This window comes from Xenopus laevis, chromosome 5L (genome assembly GCF_017654675.1).
Source record: "Xenopus laevis strain J_2021 chromosome 5L, Xenopus_laevis_v10.1, whole genome shotgun sequence".
Lineage (NCBI taxonomy): Eukaryota > Metazoa > Chordata > Amphibia > Anura > Pipidae > Xenopus > Xenopus laevis.
This window is the reverse complement of record NC_054379.1, coordinates 76,901,870-76,922,363: the sequence shown is the minus strand read 5'-3', so window position 1 is coordinate 76,922,363 and position 20,494 is coordinate 76,901,870. Positions and strand designations below refer to the sequence as shown.

Below are 20,494 nucleotides of genomic sequence, written 5' to 3'. Positions count from 1 at the left end.
TTTATCCTGTGTGTACCATAAGGCAAGATAGGACTGCCGTTTCAAAACTAGAAAGGCAGAAGAGACAGACACATTAATAATGAGATATACTACAACTACAAAAGGACACGAAGGAGCAAGAATTTGACATTGTTATTAGTGATTTGAGAAAAAAAACAGGAAATTGTTAACGTGGATATACTTTAGTTTGAAAGTTTGAATAATTGGGGGGGGCAAAAATGTTAACAAAAAAACTTTAATGTAAAAGCTAGGGTGCTGATTTACTAACATTCTGATTTTTTTTTCCACAAATAATACTTTTTCTCTTAAAGGGATACTGTCATGGGAAAAAAATTTTTTTTCAAAATTAATCAGTAAATAGTGATGCTCCAGCAGAATTCTGCACTGAAATTGTCAGTTTCCCAGCTGCCCCAAGTCATGTGACTTGTGCTCTGATAAACTTCAATCACTCTTTACTGTTGTACTGCAAGTTAGAGTGATATCACCCCACTCCCTTTTTCCCCCCAGCAGCCAAAAAAAGAACAATGGGAAGGTAACCAGATAGCAGCTCCCTAACACAAGATAACAGCTGCCTGGTAGATCTAAGAACAACACTCAATAGTAAAAACCCATGTCCCACTGAGACACATTCAGTTACATTGAGAAGGAAAAACAGCAGCCTGCCAGAAAGCATTTCTCTCCTAAAGTGCAGGCACAAGTCACATGACTGGGGGCAGCTGGGAAATTGACAAAATGTCTAGCCCCATGTCAGATTTCAAAGTTGAATATAAAAAAATCTGTTTGCTCTTTTTTTTCCCATGACAGAATCCCTTTAATTTTTTTTTAAACATTTCTCTAAAACTAAAAAAATTGAGATTTATGAAGTGTAAAGACCAAGAAAATTCTAATACAAAACTTCAGCAAGTAAAAGCAGTTGAGGTCCTATAGAAGCCAATGAGAGCTGCGCTGATCTTATTGGACATTTTATTAAGCCTATCAGAGTTTTAGATGTTTTTGGAAATTCATTTGATGGTAATTGTCCTAACAACTTGAATTTTTAGAGGTTTTCATACTTCTTAGAGCATTGTTCAGCATCTTCTTTTCTGTTTGTACTTTTTATAATCTTTAAATAACTTTCCTGACATTTGTGGTTTTAGAGAAAATGAGTTTAATAATGGTTTCAAAGCTTGAATACCACTAAAATTCAAACTTTAATAAATGGGCCTCCCATTTTTTATGGAAGTCAGAGGGAACTCTCTTTAGGGTTGCCACCTGGTCAGTATTTCCCCAGCCTAGCTGGTAAATTTGTAATCATTTGTCGTTCCACTCAGCCCATCCCACACCCAACCTGCCCCCTGCTCTGAGGTCGCCCTTGTCTTCTTCTGTACCTCCCTCACCCACCAATTCACCAAATTTCTTTGCTGTCCCTTTTGCATCATAACCCCGCCCTTCCTGCATCACAGCTCCAGCCCTTGCTGTACCACCCCTCCCCCATTCCCTTACTGGTATTTTGTCCTAAGAAAGGTGGAAATTCTATTTATCTCTGAAGATTTAAAGCATTTTTATTTAATATATGTTTCTCCAGTGTATTAGTTGAGATGTTTAGCCTCTCTAAAATTGGCTGGAACAATGCCATTTTCCAAAATGGCAGATTACTCCCTGGAGCAATTACCACCACCTACCAAGATTTCTGTAATGTAATTAGACCTGACAGATCTCTTAGATTTCATATATCCAGACATAAGCAGTCTATCTTGGTGGGTGAGACTTCTAATTAGACTGACAATAAAACACTGCCAAGGAGCGGCCACTATTCAGAGGATGTTGGGATAAATACAGCAGGGGTACAATAATGGTTAAGTTGTTGCTCCCTATATCCATACACAGCTTATAAATAATGGCTGCTAGCAAGAAATACATTATATTTTCCCTGGCAAAATAAAGCTTTTTTCACACAATTGTGACAATACATGTATCGGCAAAGTCAGCTTTTTATAAGAAACAATTCTTCTATCGTTTGTAGCAGAGCAGACACAGAAGTCTGTAACAAAAACAAAACTCTCCATGTCAACAGGAAAATTACTATCTGCAGATTTATCAGTGGTGCCAAATAATTTGAACATTTCCTCTCCAGCTAGTATTATCTTATGTGCTGTTTTTATTCTAAAACATTTATCCAGAGCAAGTAATAATGTAAACAATAGTTGAATTGCATTCTTAGAACTCGGCATAAAAGAAAAAGCCCATTTGTTTATGGGAAGAGCACTTGCAGGCACTATGGTTTATCAGTTCATCACAATCTAAAGGAATGCTTGTTTAATTCTAAAGAAGGAAACCACAGCCAATCTTAACAAGAAACTGCAGAATACTTTCCATATATCAGGAGCCCTGCCTCTCAATGCAAGTCTTCTTCCAACCACCCCTCACGCTCTCAATTCCACACCTCCTCAATTGTTGCAATAAACTGAGCGACAGCCCCAGCCCTGCCACTGAGCTCAAGGCAAGCTGCTGAACACTTCCCACTGCAAAACTCCATATACTAATAAACTTTCAATAAGGTAAGCCATCTGCACTATGAGACATGACTTTTTAACTATTAAGCTTTGTACAATGGCATGTGGATTTATGCAGTTTTATCCTGATGCATTCATTTCAGTCTTCTACTAAAATTTGTCATCTAATTTATATTAAAGTTATATGGGTACATTTTGATTTGCAGTATTAGGAACTGAAAGTTTAAGCTAAGAAAGTTTAACATTTAGGGTTATTTGCCATATAATATTTAGCTGAATGCCATATAATATTTAGCTGAATGACATACAGACAACTCTGTCCCAAGAGGACTATACAAAGTTTTTAATAGGCAGTTTCCAGAATTCTTGGGTGTTCTGGATGGGCTCTTTGACATCTATAGAACAGTATATAAAGTAAAGTATATATATTATAACAAATTACTGTTATTTATAGTAAGTAACAGAATACATTTCTCAAATGTGTTTCAGGCAAAACGACAAAACCTAGAAATAATTTGCCCATTCAGGAAATTATGGGATTGAAATAAAGACGTAAAAAATGATCAATAAATGTTGGGGGCAAGCAGAATATCATGGAAGGTCCCTGGTGTAGCCAGTAAATATAGTATACGGGTGAACAGTTTTATAAAAAGATACAGCATTTTAAATACAAACAGGAACCCACCAGTCCCCCCATGCCTAGAGCTTCAGACATATTATTTTAAGGCAGCTGAATGCAAACAAACAGTGGAAATAGTCATGTATTTCTAAGGCTGGGAAGCATTTCTGTGATAGCATGGGGAGGTCAGGATGTTAATGAGAGAGGTTCTCAGAGGCATTTAGTCTGAAAACAAAGCCAAAAGTACTGGAAGGAACTGTATTTGAGGCATTAAAGCACAAATAGAAAAAGCAGGTGGAAATATTTTAGTAGCATGTAGCAAATTGAAAAGCATGTCTGAGTGCCATAGCTTGTATTTCAGTATCATAAGGACAAAAAGTGACCCCCACATTCCAACATTTTGGGGACTACTCAATTTTATAATTGTACAACATGTTCCCTGGTTGCCTGGCAGAGTATCTGGGATTCAAGTTAAAGAGCAGGACTCTACCCAATACTCAAATGGTTAAACCCATCTTTAGAACTGTATTCAAATGGTGAATTCTAACTTTCACCCATTGATAAATACAATTCTAAAAATCCCATAGGAATGAATAGAAGTACCTGTATGTGAATTTTTATTTATTTAGATCTAAACTCACATTTTGATAAATCTGCCCCATCTTACGAGTATAAAATAATTCAAATGTTGCTTTTACATGACAAGTAAGGCCAACTTTGGGTAATCTAAAGACCTACAGAGGTTGACTGAACTATTTGCACCCACAATCATGAAATATTTTACTTTAAAGGGAGTGTGTTGTTTGTGAAATTCTTGGTCAAACAGCAGTTAAAACCTAATAACATAATCCTCTTGTTTACCAGCAATAATTTCAAGAGCCAGGTGGAGTAAGGGAATATGGGCCATATTTCAGAGTACAAGCTATCTCACACAACAAACAGCACAAATACTTTCAATAATTTCTCCATAGGTGACCTTTTCTAAAGCCAATATGATCTTTAGCATACCCAATAATGTTTAGTAAACTATGAAGGGGCATTCTTACATCAGCCTTGTGAAATTCCTTGGAACAGTTTCCAGATTTAAAAAAGAAATAGTGGAAAGTGAAACAGACCCATAGAAGGCATTCAGCACCAATACAGGGTATTCTGTCAAGTTGAGCCACTCATCTAATGATGCCATCTTATTAAAGGGTTAACCCACCACCTGTATGAGGTACTTCAATAATTTTGAATGAATTGAACAAATTCAGTGTAATACAAGAATTAAAAGAAGAAAAGCATTTGCATGTATACTATCAGAAATAATGTTTAAAGGGGTTGTTCACCTTTAAATGTATAGCTTTTGAATAGAGTCACATAATTCAATAACTAAAAATGAAGGCCAATTGAAAAGTTGCTTAGAATTATCCATTCTATAACATACTAAAATTTAACTTAAAGTTGAACCACCCCTAATTGATTGCATTTTCAATCATATGGTTATATCTACCACCTACTGTTGATAATTAGCATGCTTTATAAGTGGGTCTACTGCAATCTTTTTAAAACACCAACTCAAATGGGCAATGATCTTTTGTCTCGCTCACACATTTTACTGTTTATACCAACAGTTGCTCTGATGAGTGGTCAAATAACCATAACAAAAGTGAGAATGCTTGCTAGAAAAAAAAAAAATTCTAAATATATATTATTGAATTTGTACAATAAGCCCAGGGCCCATCTCCTTCCATACACTCTTAGCCCAGTTGCACAACAGGTACACTTTGTGGTCACTGTAAGCAGCATGAAATACATCAGGGTTGCCAGATTGGTGGTTTTCCAGCCAAATTGGGCTACTAATTTAAAGCCCAGGTGGGATTTGAAAGTACAGACTAACCAAGGTACGGATTTGGACTACTTTTTGGCTGGTTTGTACTTTGGAAAACAGGCAAAGTTTTTTTTCTTGCCCTAATGTGTCAAAGCCTCATTCTCCTAATGCATGTTGGGTAATGTAGTTTTTGTTTAACAATTTGACGACTGCCAAGTTTAACATAAGACTACAATACCCAGCATGCAATGTGACTGACTTGTGTAGAAGTCAGGATTTACCAGATTTAGGACTCTTTACCCCAGTCTCACATTCTCCCGTTTTCTGGTGACTTTCCTTTCAGACAATTTGGGGGCAAACCAAAATGTTTAGAGGTTGAACTGTTTTACCAATATTTAATGAGATTGTATATGTATTAGGGCATTATGGAGCCCTGATACCTCCTGCTCCACCTTTGTAGTTACTCCCCTGATGACAGGTGAATGAAATTTTCACATATAATTTCATTTTTAGACTTTTATTCACTGCACATATTGTGCTATTTTTTGGGCTACTTTTGAGTGCCTCTTGGCTAGTTTTGGGCTGGTTTTTAAAAATTAGACCTGGCAACCCTGAAATACAAATATGTGTTCATTCATGTGAACTGAATCAACCACAACCTGTTTACCTGAATGAATAAAATAACTTCTTTTGATCAAGTGAAATGCTGAAATGCCTCCTTGGCTTTACCAAGCAATAACTTTTGAATGACTCATTGCTCAGGCAAGGATTTTGCATATCAAAAAAGGCAACAACAACTCCATAACTCACCAATACAACATCCATTAAAATGGGATACCAATTTACTTTTGGTATCCTTCACACCACGGCTGTCCAGCAGGAGGCCCATGGCCTAGATGTAGTCCTCTAAGACTAGTGATGTTTTTCTCCATGGACATGTTTGTATAGGCCTGTAATATAATAGGGCTCAAAATAGTTCATATGGAATAACTAGACTATTAATTATTTATGAAGATGGGCATTACATTTGTAGAGCAAACCCTGTAGAACAGTTTATCAGCCAGTCTTGATTTTGTTTTTGTGTGTGGTGTTTAAATTGTTTAGGTTTTGGTTCTACACTGGTTCAGCTGGAAGCTTTGGAAACAAAACGGTTCTCTTATTATTATTATTAATAATAATAATAATAATAATCATTACGGATTTTGTATTCCTTGTTTGCCATGTTAAAATACTTAAGAGGATGCAAACTCATCCTCTTTCCTAGTACAACATGCACTGGAGGATTTCTTTTTTCTTTAAGCCTTTCTACACATTAAAAAATCCTACGTCCCTGAAAAAGCTCTTGGTACTGTTTCTGATGCAGGAGCATACAGGACACATTAGTACCAAGCAAGGGGCCACAGACACTGCGGTTGCCTGCTAGAATTATCATCGTTTTTGTTCCTCTTCAGTTTCACTGTACAGTCAGCCACATAAGGAAGGTTTATCACTATGGTGTCAAGCAGCCTGCTAATATATAGTGCAGACCACTGCATATCTATAAACACAGCATTATATACCTCTGGTTTGTATCTCTCCATACTATTACCGTTAAAACCCCAGTCATAACTGGAATGTTTAACAGTTCAGACCAACTGAGTTTTCTTAACCTAATATGGAATGTAAAATCAAGCACCAGTATCTTACAAAAAGACAAATTCAAAACCAAATATTAACCTTAAGGCAAAATAACATGTAGAAAAATAAATATGAAAAGTACAAAAATAAGGCGCCGATATGTCTGTTATTAAATACAGTGAAACCTCAATTTTACATACCCTGATTTTAAGTTAATCCTCATTTTACACTTTTTTTTAGGTTCCACAACATATATAATGAATTTCCCTGATATTACAACATTTTTATTTCTGGTCACCTAAAAAATGTAAAATGGGGTTCTACTGTAACATTACATGTGTGTATTATTGCATGTGGCATGAATGGCAACCAATCCACAGTTAGAGTTCACTCATTTTATGCTATTAAAATAAAAGCAAATATGATTGTTAACTTGTTTAAGAAAGTGTTCCTGTTTTTACAGGAATAATTCTGTTGAATGTTTAACTGGTTACTTGAATCCTTCTATATACTGTAGGTATTAGCTCTGTAATAGACCGTGAGAGAGCGAGATCGCTGGAAGGCTTGTGAAATGTACATATACTTTGACTCTCTGAGAAATGCCTGTTTTTTTAGGATCTTTAGGGGCTTTTATGTTCTCTAATGTGCTAATGTATATATTTTACATTATTCAAAGCTGCATGAACATTTCAGTTACTGAAACCAGATGGTCTGAAAAATAACAAAGATAAAAAAAATATTAACAACCTAAAATAGCACATTTTTATGGTTCCTGCAGTGGCCATAAAGTGTGGAGTTTGCATGGAGCAGTGATGCTTAGTAGTTTGCATGATTTACTTGCATTTTGAGGTCCTAACTCTTCACTCTATTGCTTACCTAGCTGAAATTGAGGGAGAAGATTAAGGCCATTTCTTTCCTCTGACACGGACACCGCTTTCTCTCTGTCTGCACTGCACTATAATCTGTCACCTGCACCTCTCTGTCCTTTTGTGTAGCCATGGAGAAGGTCCAGCACATAACCCGCTCGGCAATGAGGAGAGCCTCAAACATTGAGGTCAACCCACAGACCCGGCAAAACCTGCAGGAGCTTTTTGTCAACTTCTCTCTGATTCTTATATGCCTGTTGCTCATCTGTATAATTGTCATGCTTCTCTGAGGCTTGCTACTATGTACAAGAAGGACAGACTATACATGTGCCTACTGGAAGGGATTGGCACTCACCACTGTAAAGATGTGGCACTATTTATAAGCTTGCACAATGGCTAATCTTCCAATTGTGTATGTAGTGTACTATATGATTGTTTCTGTGTTTTATTTCTAATCGTAAATTGCATATACAGTAGCTGAATATCCAGATATATTTATACAGATAGCATACTCTTGTCATTATCAGGTATCCTGGAAACATGAATAGCCCTGCTGTCTGTTACTTGTATTTTGTCTTCACAATGTTCATCATCATGGTGTGTGAACACTAAAATAAAACCATGATCACACCACTGAATATTAATTTTCTAAGCACAGAGTTGCGCAAACCTTTCCACAGAATTTACATCTAACAGACTATATTTAAGGCATTTTATTGTAGGTATTTTAACAAAACACATCCAACATATCACCGTCCCACAGGCCACATCTAAAGGCAAGCTGTCTGTTTTTTTGTTTGTGCAACAAGATGCAAGGCTTTGGTTCTATTGTGGCCATACACGGGCAGATTAAAGCTGCCGATATCGGTCCTTTAGACCAATTTGGCATCTTATCTGCCCATGTATGGGACTTCTGACGGGTCTTCCCAATCTATATCTGGCCACGATATCGATCGGGAAGGTTTAATTTTTCAGGCGACCGACTCGTCGGAGCCTATTGCTCCTCGTTGTAATCCGTGTAGGGCCGAATATTCAGAATATAGCCCTGCGTTGGTGGGCATATCGGGAAAGATCCACTTGTTTGTCAATGACGCCAAACGAGTGGATCTTATAGTGTATGTCCGGCTTTAGTGTTGGTGGTGATGTCATCAATAAATCTGTAAAATTAAAGGGGTGGTTCACATTTAAATAAACTTTATTATATTATAAAATGGCCAATTCTAAGAAACTATGCAATTGGTCTTTATTATTAATTTTTTATAGTTTATAGTTTCTTAATTATTTGTCTTTTTCTGTTTACTCTTTCCAGCTTTCATATAGGGGTCACTGACCTCATCCAAAAAACAAACGCTCTGTAAGGCTACAAATTATTTGTTATTGCTAATAACACAGACAATTCATGAAAAGGCACTGCCCTTTTGGAGACATCTTACACAGACTTGTTGTGCTTCATTCTACACTTTTGTTCAGTTGTTTTATACCAACAAAATTATTTTATTGGAACATTTGCAAAAAAACATTAATTATGAAACTAAAGACAAGTTTTAGATGCAACGTTCCTACACGGGCATCTATTTTGAGCCAAGTACTGTATACAACAATATTAAAAGGTCATGGCACTATTAAGTATGATATGTAATTTGGACCATTCTAGCATTCATGCAAATAGGCCATAATTCATTTTGTGCTGGAGTATTTGAAGTCAACACTATGCTATGTAAATCATCTTAAACTGGCACAGCTGTTATAACAAATCCTAACAAAGGTCTGTAACCACAACAAGTGTACCTTCCTGATGTCACTACAAAACTGCCCTTAAACTGTTTTTTGTGCATTACAATGAAATTGGTTGACTTACCAATTCATTATCGTGTGACGTATGCTACACTACTATGTAAGAGGGTCCTAAAAATCTTGCATAACAAAATATAACAGTCACTCTGCAACATAATACATTAGTATATTGAACTTTCTTATAAATCATGGGGAAAACTATTCAAATTTTACAGTTATTTTACAATTCTTAGAGCACAAGGAAAGTCTCACCATAAATGTTGACAAAATGCATAAAAAGCAAACTAAAATCTCTTAGCCAGTGCCTATATTTTGCACAATAGTCCCTGAAAATCTAAGAACTGGCAGCTTTCACAGATTAGAAGGATGTCATTCCAATGAGTGATGCCATCAGGACTATGACCTAGACCAGTGCTGCCCAACTTCTTTGGTACCGAGGGCTGAAATTTTTCTGGCCTACATAGTGGAGGGCCGATAATGGAAGCCAGTGTTAACCACTCCCTGTTTTAAACCACACCTACTTTAAACCACACCCATGTTACCACAAAATCATGTCCACTTTAATTGTGCTAGCACACCAAAAAACCAAATGGTTGGTGCTCACTGCAGGAATATCACTTATCACTCATATATGAAAAAAGTTGTCATATTAAGACATACCCTTAAATCCATATGCCTCCTCTTCTCCTTGGATAACACAGCACAGCAGAGTATGTCACACACAGGCAGACAGATTTCAGGGAATACAATATAGCGATAAGCGGACTACTGTTAGGCAAAGTGTAGGTTTGGGGCTTTTCTTGTCCTTTAATCCAAGTTTAGAATACTCCAGCTGTGGAATGTTTGGGAACTGTCAAGAAGCGATATACCTGGCCTTTCTTTCCACCAAGTTTTAGATAAACTAAACAGTAAGATAATGTTTAGCACTGCTGCGGGGTAATCTCAGGTTCAATTCCAGCCAGGGCACTATCTGAGCTCCCTAGCTGAGTGTGTATGTGACCCCTCTTGTTTGTGTTGTTTTCTGGGTACTTCCTCCCCCTCCCTCCAAAAATATGCAGGCACGTTAATTGGCTCCTGATAGAATTGTCAATAGTATGTGTGAATGCAACAGAAATGTTAGACGTGTGAAAATGGTGGTGCTATATTAAGTAGATAAAAAAAAAATATATATATATATATAAACTGTCGGTATTATAATGAAAGCAATCACCCCCTTGATAAAGATATTAGAAGTTATATTGACCTTTTACTTCTTTAACTGTGTCTCTCCATGGAGATCTCAATTATCATTATTACACACAGTAGGGGACACTTATGCTTTCAATATAAATAGCAGAGGATTGCAGAACACTTTACAGCTCACTACAGTAATAATAATGGTGAAATGCCAATCAGAATCAAACAGCCTAGACCTTTAATACTGAGGGTGTTTGAGTTTTTCTGAGTTGAATGGTAGCACAGATATTAGCCCTATTAATCAGGTGTAATGTTTTGTAGTCTAGTGTAAATTATGTGTTTTTTTCATGGTGTAAAATTACATTTCAGGTATGACATTTACTTCACTTATTAAACGAAACTAAGAATAATCCTAATATACTCTCTGAATCAGTTCTTGACACCACCATCTATTTTACTTGTCTAACATTAATGACTGTTTTAAAGCTTCTATAAACTCATTGATCTGGTGAGCAGCAAGCAATGGATATCATATTTTATATCTTAAATCTATTATATCTAGAATATTTATTATTTCTGACTCAAATTGCATCCCAAATTGAATCTTGAACTTTTTTCTCAGTGAATTGAATCTGGCTCATAATATGAACTCTAAATCCCCTCTGGGAAAACCCTAACTCTCCTGTCTCAGTAAAACCTAAACACTATCTTTAACACCACTGGGTAAAACCTATACCCATAACTTGGACCCTAAAACCAGTTTTGTAAACCCTGTGTAACCATTCCCTCTCAAGCAGCAGGTCTCCTGTAGTATGGGCTATTTTCAGTATATATGGCATGTGGAATACAGAATGATCAAAAAAGGTGGTCTCTCTCCATTTAACAAATTACAGACATAAATCAGAGTATGGTCATTTTGTTTACATTTCAGTTAACAAGTCCAACCATTATGGCCTTATTAAGATTAGGCAGGATTTCTCTCTGTCATAACGATTAAGAAAATGTGCCAGTTTAAAAGTTCACTTCACAAAAATATTGTGTTTACTGCCATGGTAACTGATTAAGGAAGCCATATACAGGCTTGGAAAGCAGTAAAAATTCCCTTTTTTGAACTTCGCTGGCATGCTTTCTTGTCACGCCAAGTAATGGTGGGCCCCTGGTTTATCCTTGCTAAACAGGCAAATTTAATTCCTTGCTCCATTCCCCAACACAAAGAGAAAGCACAACTGTTTTTGTTAAAACATGGGGGTATGTTAAACAGAGACTAAAACAGTCAGGCCAAGAATTTTCTGAACAGGTGTGTGATCACATGTGGCACACTAATCTTTCACTTTTTATATGATCACACTAGAGAATCTATGAAGGGAAAAAAAGTTCCTTAAAGCAAACATAAGGCAAATTTGTGCATATACAGAAATAGCTTCAACCACCATTGTAAGAACACGAGGATTACTGCTGTTATCACAGGGAGAATAATGGAAACATGAGATTTTAAAAGCATTTAAGTTATCAAGAGGAAAAATGTGCAAGGTAAAGAATAAGTGATTTCTAACTTTAAAAAAGTTTTTTTTATCCTAAATCTCAGTGCCTTGTGTAACTATAAGTATGTATGTATGGTGGTGATTATATATTTCCTTCTCCTCTAAATGGAAACTACCCCTCAAATAATTGAATAATAACTCCACCATATTTAAAACACTGATTTATATAAATAAAGCTTTTTTATGAAATGTAAATGTCTTGTAGTATGTACCACTGTATAATGCAATATTGAAACACTGCCATTATAAAGTATATCCTTTTAGCTCTGTGCTTACACACAAATCAAGGACATATATGTAAGGGGTACACAATTGGTGTGAATGTTACTGTACTGGAATGTGTGAGAGTGATGTGAAATTAATGTTATAAATCTGTGGTTATAAAGAAATGTGAATAATTGTAATGTGTTAGAATGGCCATTGGGTGGTAATAGTGCTAAAGCAATGTAAGTTTAGTTGTAGTTTACACCCCAGCCACTAGAGTGCACCAGGTATAAAAAGGGAGGACATATCCCAGATTGGGTTATTCTTCTCCTGGACATCGGCAGGATCAGGTGAGGGTCTCTAGTAAGAAGTACTAGGTACTTCAGCTAGATAGGGTGGTAGCTAGCATGGGTAGCCCAGACCCCAATGAGGAGTAGTGGCCTAGGGGCCTTGGCTAAGCCAAGATAGGGCAGAAGTGACAGTTTAGGGTCGGTGGAAACATCCTGAAGCAGGGACCAGAAAAATCCCTATCTGAAGTAGGGCAGAGGGGCATAGAGCATATGCCAGACTGCTAGGACTGGAAGGTGGCACCTTGGAAAATTCCTATCCGGAGTAGGGCAGGGGGGGGGGTGTAGAGCGTACGCCAGGCTGCTAGGACTAAAAAGTGGTGCAAGGTCCTGGAAAGGGATGTGTCTATGGCAACTGGGGTTGTATTTTTCACTATTGGAATGGTTTACATGGCTGTTCTTTCAGACCATATACATTTCCATTAAATATATTTTTCTCATAGGCTGAAGAAAAGAAGAAAAGCCAAAGCAGGACTACACTACACAGCACAACAGACATGGATCTTGCCAACAATAGAGGCCTCAACCTCATGCTCAATTTCTTGCTGATTGTGATGATGCTCCTGCTATTGTTCATTTTGGTAAAGCTCTTGTAAGATCCGTCCTCTATACTGTTCTTGGAAAAAGAACAACTCCAGAGATAATAATGACAAATGGAAAGAACTGCAATTCCTTTATCCCTCATGGGACATAAATACTACATTTTCCATTCTGAATACAACTTGCTTTTATCACACACTAACTTGAGAGAGATGTACATAATTTCAAGTGATTGAAAGAGGAAAATGGTTTTCACAAAGCAACTAGTTACTTTTAACACATTTGCTGGACTTCTTGAAGCAATACATATTTAGGATAATCTTATGCTGTATACTCATATATACATATATATTCTGTCTTGTATCATCTAAAACAGTATGGGATCCACTTGCCAGATGCTATTATGAATAGTGTGCTAGGACATAAAATATATTTACTACTAGCACAGATTGCTATTATATATATAATAAGAATCTTTTAGGGATCATGCATAACGATCTCTAAAAGTATATATGGTACAGGTATGGAATCAGTAATGGACCTTTCTGTAATTTGGATCTTTATAGTCTACTATAAAATCATGTAAACATTAAATAAACCCAATAGGTTGGTTTAGCTTCTAATAAGGATTAATTATATCTTAGTTTGGATCAAGTACAAGGTACTGTTTTATTATTACAGAGAAAAACCTTGATTATTTGGATAAAATGGAGATTGTGGGAGGCACCATTTCTGTAATTCAGAGCTTTCTGAATAATGGGTTTCCGGATAATGGATCCCATACCTGCATATATCGAATTATGTGAAATTAGAATATTGGAAGTCACTTGGTTTCATGACCATAGAAAGGCACACGCCAATTGCTTTTAAACAGGTCATGGAACCAAAAGTATATTAGAAGTCCTGTCCAGTAGAATTGGTAGTAAATTGTAGAATATTCCATTAAACCTGTAGCCGGCATATTGTCCTCTTGAGAAGTAGCCATGGCAGCATATGCACAAATGATAAAAAAATGCCCCTTTGCTTGATACAAATCCAAGTCTAATTGTCCTAAATACAGCTTCTTCAAGACACGTTTCAGTGATAATTTACTGCAGTTGTACACCAGCTCTGTTGCATACCACAATCACTTTAGCCTCGCACCCAGTTACCTGTAAAATGAGTCTTTAAGCACTTTTACACAAGGTTTTTTTTCCAAGGTATTATTCAATTTTATGTAAAGGAATGCACACAGCAACTGCATTATTTATTGGTCTCGAGGAGGATTCTTCATTTTATCTAAATGCCCAGCAATGGCAGTTGTGGATTATCCTTGCCATTATTACTAAGTAATGTACACTTTTAAATAAAAATGCGTAGATTTTTGGTAGTCAAGAAAAATCAATCATGGTTACAGACGGAATGATACAGAGACTGGGACAGACCAGTGGATCTTCTGTTTTGCAAACGCACTGTTCCTGTAAATAAAAATCTTTTGTATGTACCCTACATTGTGCACTGAATATGTATATAGATATCCACTATAAAGTCTACTACTTTCAAAATGCTGTGATTTCTCACACACATGCATACATCCCAACTGTCCCGTTTTTAGAGGGACAGTCAATTTGTACTGGAAAGTCCAGTTTTTCTCTGCACTGAACAGCCAGAACAGCCAGAAAAAGAAACAAAGTTTCTAACTTAATTGGCTTTTGGCAGAGAGCCCAGAACAGCCACAACAATTCAATTGTATCTAGATAAGCAAATAAGTAATTGTAACAATATAAGATAACAGGTCCCTTGGGAAAATTTAGACTCAGAGCTAAAAGGGCAATCCACCTTCATTAGCAAAACTGTAATAACTTTTAGAACATGCAAAATTTTGTAAAATAAACATGGTAATTACGGGGTGTGGCCACAAAAACGGTTGTGGTCAAATAAAATTCACAAGGTTCAAAACAGTGCAGGACCACACACACCCTGTAGAAGATAAGAGACGCCTGGTGCACAAGGTAGAGGCTCGGCCACCTCACAACAGGATACAAATCAGCAAAATCTGGAATTCTTCCAAATTTTTTATTATAAAACGGATTGCAAATGCAACGTTTCGGGGAATAAAAATCCCCTTTGTCAAGCATGCAACGAAACGTTGCATTTGCAATCCGTTTTATAATAAAAAAATTGGAAGAATTCCTGTAGTCCTGTGTGCCATCTGATTTTGCAAATAAAATTCACCACACTACACGTGGCAACTTTTTTGTCCCTCTTTTTATTTCAAAATGTTGGGAGATATGCACATCAGTCAAGGGTTGTCATCTGTCCGGTTTTGACCCGGACAGCCTGGTATTTTGAAGGGCTGCCCATGTCCCTTGATTGACACGCATCATAGCCCCGCCCCCTGACAGAGCAGACACTCCCAGCTACGTCAGGGCCCTCACCCCCCTGAGGTCACGGCCCCGCCCCCTGCCCGGTCTCCACCGTTGCAAAAGGAGGCAACCCTACATGAGTCAGAGCCTTCGGTGTTTTCATCATTTGGCAAAGCATGTGTAATTTGCTCTAGTGTTTATAAAAGGTCTGTCCCCATGAAAAGATGAATCAACGCTAAAGGCTAAAAAATATTTTAGTGCTTTCAGTGTTCATTTAGAGTTGCCTCCACCCCCACTGATACAGACCCAATAATAACATGTGATCAGTTCAGTTCAAAACCAGAACAAAAATCCCTGTCTAGCTAGAAAGTTTGGAATATATTTAAAAAAATTAACATGCAACAACAACTGAATGCCTTTTTATTTACCTTTTTTAATTATTATTTCATTTAGTGACCACTACAACATGGATTCCTACATTATCTCCGTTCTTTGTAGTTGATCACATATTGCCTCTGACATGAGCACTCTTGCTTGTACTCTTATTACGGTTTTGGAGATAGCTGGGAATTCTTTTGGAATCCTAAATTTATAATGTTCCTGGCTGCTGACTGAACATCAGTATATTTGCAAGACCGTTTTGTTTATACTTTACTCCGGCGGGGGAAGAAATTGTAAACTCTAGAAACAACATCTAATCAGTTAAGCGTTTAAATGTATTGCCTCTATTTAAACAGAGCATAAGTAGAAAAATAAAGCAAAAATATTTTTTTGGGGGGGGCTAGAGGTACTTCACAGACCCTGAGGAGTTGTATAACCAGATACATATGCATGATTATTAATAACAAATATGTAATCTTTCTGGTAACCCCTACATTACAGGAAAGCCTGAATGTGCATCTATGTGATGTAAATAAAAAGCCTGGTGCACAGTACATTCATCTAACAGCACTGTCTAGAACATAGATCCACCTTTTCTACATTATAATCAATACATATACAGGTATGGGATCCATTATTCAGAAACCCGTTTTCCAGAAAGCTCTCTCATAGACTCGAATAATTCTAATTTTTAAAAATGATTTCCTTTTCCCCTGTAATAATAAAAACAGTACCTTGTACCGGATTCCAACTAAGATATCATAATCTTTATTTGAATAAAAACACTCCTAGTGGGTTTATTTAATGTTTCAATTATTATTTTTTTTGTAGACTTAATGTATAGCGATCCAAATGACGGAAAGACCACTTATCGGGAAGAACCCAGGTCCCGAGCATTCTGGATAATGGGTCTCATACCCATTTTACAATACTAATATTAAATATTACTAATATAAATATTTGGCTGGTCTCACCTAAGCGCCTGTTGCTTTTTATAAATATTTAAAATTTTGTTGTAATAAAATTGCAGTATCCCCATAAGCAAACAAAAATATACCCCAGTGTCATCCTTGGGTTGATCCTTCTTCCTAGTCCATTAAGCCCCGAAAGGGAACGGAGAAGCCACTGCCACAGTTCAGGAACCTTTTATCTAACCTTTGGCATAAAACTTATCAGTTGCAACTTAGAGTTTAACCACAAGGTGGCAGTATGTTATTGACTTGCTTTGGCTAAGGAGCATCTAGAACAAACATTTTTTTTAGAAAGAATATGCGCCCACCATAATGCTGTTCTGTTAAGATGAATATTTGTAAATATACAACTACATATAATGTAAATCTGAAATCTGAACAGTACTTCCCATTTGAAACAGCCTCTTCTATTAACTGTTCTGAAAAATAGTGGGATAATGTGTCAACTGAAAGTGGTCACTGTTCTATATTCTTTAAAACAACAAACAATAAACCAAAAAATTGTGGAATTTCCAGTTTCCGTATTGTATGCATGTAAGAAAGTGATTAGGAAGTTCTGTAACCAATGAAGTACCATAAGTTATCAGCACAATAGGTAGGTTACTCATTTTAGAGATTTATATGTGTTTGGCTATATACTTTTTTAACCTCAAAAAGGATAGGCTATAAAGATTTTTGATCTGATTAATGCAGACCTGTCATCCAGACATAAACAGCTGTATAATAAAAGTCCTTTTCAAATTGAACATGAAACATACATTATTTTTTCCTTTAAAATATCCATACCAAACAAATTTAAAAATCTCAGCTGCCAATCATAGTGCCTGCCCCCTGGGTGACAACGGGGGTGGGGTGGTGATGTTGGGGGCAGAACGGATGACACTAGGGGTTGGGGGGACGTAGGGAGTGCAACTGATGACTTGGCAATCAGCGATTGGCTGAACGCCATGTCATTCATTTTCCTAATTTGTAAATCCATACAGGCACTTTTCACCCAGGCAGCTCTTCCAAAAACCAGGCTGTCCGGTGAAATCTGGACAGGTGACAACCCTAATGGCATGTGCATCAGGTCTTCCATTCTGACATATAAACAAGATTTTGAAAAAATGCAGTGTCTAAAAAATGGCTGCTGCCTGCTTTCTATGATTGTGAATTCCAAAACTCAAAGAAACAAGATATAATTTATATAGTGTAAGTAAATGTTATTTTGCTTGACTAACATTATACCATAGGATTTGGAATTATTTCTTAGGGTGACAGGTCCCCTTTAAAAACAGGATCCAGTCATTTAAAGGTGAAGCTTTGATTAAAACATATTTCAGGTAAAATTAACTAAAAATTGGGTTTAAAACTTATTCAACAAAAAGTGGTTTTGGGAAAAGAATTACCACGTTGAAATTAGCTTTTCTTCTGTGTATAAGCGCAAATTATATTTCACTTTAAAAGATTACCCAAAATTACTAGGGAAAGAAAAATATGAAAGTACAATTGCCATAACTTGCCACATGATGGCAGTATACAGCAATTTTACATGCATACCTGTGGCTGGGCTGTTTCCTGTTGAAGATGTTCCTGTGGCTGCCAGTTAGATGTAACACATGTATCACCAGTCAGCCTGCAGTCCTGGATATTAGCATGTAGCTGATCTGTGAGCCACATCTGAGTCCTCACAGAGGACTGAATAGGAACTCCACCTTGGTATGCATAATGGCTATATTTTTGCCCATATGGTTCACTAAGAGAAGATGGTTTACTTTCAGGTAAGGCACTATAGGTCATGTCCAAAGTATGTCTTTGACTTGATACAGCTGAAGAAGCAAGTGTTTTGCTGTTACAGGCATTGTACTTGTATTTACAATCAATTCCCATATAATGCCTTTTGTCTGAGTCTTTATCATCTAACTTCAGCTGCTCCATGCTGTGATGTAGGCAGGTTGTCCGGTGCCTGCAAGAGTGCTGAGACATGGTGCTGTCTCGACCAACATGTTCAAGGCTATGTCTAGAGCCATCTTTCTCTGCATGGCTGTCCGCAGTCAGACCATCAGGTACACTAAGCTTAGACAACGAAGACCACTTTTTCATTGGTCTTGAGTCTTTCATATCAAGAGAAGCATCAGTAGATAATCCATAATGTCTGTGCCCACCAGGCAAAGCGTAATTGCTATTCCAACAGGAAGAGTCCAGCCTGTTCTCTCTAGTTCTGGACAGTGAAGACCTGAGAGTAGAGGTTATACCATGTGCTGCAGGCAGGGGGCCCAAGGGGTATGTACTTTTGTATGTCGATGAACTGCTGGAAGTAGGATGATCTGTAAGGAGAACAGAAACACATTAAGGCCCATAAATAATAGGGTGATATAGAGATCACAGCACTGCCTAATTTCTGCACTCACTTGGGAAAAATAAAAGGAGAAGGTGGGAGTTCATCCATATGGAATAAGGAGCCATACCATTGTTAGAACTACAAATCATTGCAGGTAAAACACAGACTATGTAATTGTGCGAGCATGACTTTGTATTTTTTTTGTGCTTACTTGATTGCAGTGTTTAAAGGAAACTATACCTCCAAAATGAATACTTAAGCAACAGTTTATATCATATTAAGTGGCATATTAAAGAATCTTATCAAACTGGAATATATATTTAAGTAAACATTGCCCATTTACTTCTCTTGCCTTGAACCTCCATTTCGTGATGGTCTGTGTGCTGCCTCAGAGATCACCTGACCAGAAATACTACAAATCTAACTGTAACAGGAAGAAGTGTGGAAGCAAAAGACACATTGGCTCATGTGACCTAACATGTATAGTTTGTTTGGTATGTTCGTGTGCCCTTATTTTTTAAATTTTCTATTTATGATTACCCAATGGCACATACTACTAAAAAAGTATTAATATAAAAATGGTTTATTTACATGAAGCAGGGTTTTACATATGAGCTGTTTTTATGCAATATATTTTTATAGAGACCTACATTGTTTGAGGAGTACAGTTTCCTTTAACCTGCAGCAATTCTCCGTACCCACAATCACAAGGATTTTTCTAGTATTTTGGCACCACGACAAAACGATATGTATCCGGAAACCAGTTATCCTGAAAGCTCTGAATTACAGGGAGGCCACCTGTAATTCCTGTAATTTCATTTTTGGAATTTTCCTTATTGGAAACAAAACCAGCCAAGTGGGTTTGTTTTTATAAATGTTTAAATGATTTTCTAGTAGACTTAAGGTTGGAGATCCAAATTACACAAAGATCCTTTATTGAGAAAACCCCAGGTCCCAAGTATTCTGGATAACAGGTCCCACATCTGTACTAAATAACATTTAAGCATTAAAAAACATCAACCCTAAGCTTAATGACATGTCATAACATCTGTATATGCAACAAACAGCAAATATTTTAACCCTTCAAGTGCCACAGATAGAATCTACATTCTGTAGATAAAAGTACCACAGAAGTTAGATTCTACGGTCTGCAGCAGTTCCGGGTTGGGATCGGAGCAGCTTTTCAAGCTCTATATTGAGAGCTCTAAATCTTATTCCAGCAGTGGAAATACACAAAAACTCAGGCAGACTTAGAAAGCTCAGTTGTAGTTTTGCTAGGTAAACTACCCCCCCCCCCCCAGGAAATTCCCCTAAAATTAGAGAACACAAAATATTCAAAAGAAACGTCTGACGCTAACTGAATGAGAAATTCTGCTGGGACTTAGGGTTAATGCTTTCCCTTCCCAAATATTATTGTTTTTGTATTGTTAGGTACTAAAAAGCAATAAACATGCACCTATGAGGGGGAAAA

General features: G+C 36.9%; 2 protein-coding genes across 5 annotated transcripts in view; one reads left to right on the top strand and one right to left on the bottom strand.

The window, feature by feature from the left end:
* The window catches only part of cep85l.L (centrosomal protein 85kDa-like L homeolog), a 136,885-nt gene that overhangs the window by 51,821 nt on the left and 64,570 nt on the right, over window positions 1–20,494 (bottom strand). For all 3 annotated transcript variants that reach the window (XM_041562966.1, XM_018263258.2, XM_018263259.2), the window contains exon 3: window positions 18,243–19,009. In XM_041562966.1, coding sequence (XP_041418900.1) covers window positions 18,243–19,009 — 767 coding nt within the window. The remainder of the gene's footprint in view (window positions 1–18,242; window positions 19,010–20,494) is intronic.
* On the top strand, window positions 2,416–14,489 carry pln.L (phospholamban L homeolog). 2 transcript variants are annotated; one of them, XR_001935761.2, is made up of 2 exons: window positions 2,416–2,537; window positions 12,910–14,489. XR_001935761.2 is itself a non-coding variant. In XM_018263260.2 (2 exons), exon 2 carries the CDS (start codon window positions 7,536–7,538, stop codon window positions 7,692–7,694), a length of 159 nt encoding a protein of 52 aa, XP_018118749.1. In that variant the 5' UTR covers window positions 2,419–2,537; window positions 7,419–7,535; the 3' UTR covers window positions 7,695–8,034. The 2 variants fall into 2 exon arrangements, 1 of the variants encoding a protein (XP_018118749.1); XM_018263260.2 differs by lacking the exon at window positions 12,910–14,489 and adding an exon at window positions 7,419–8,034 and having other exon boundaries at window positions 2,419–2,537.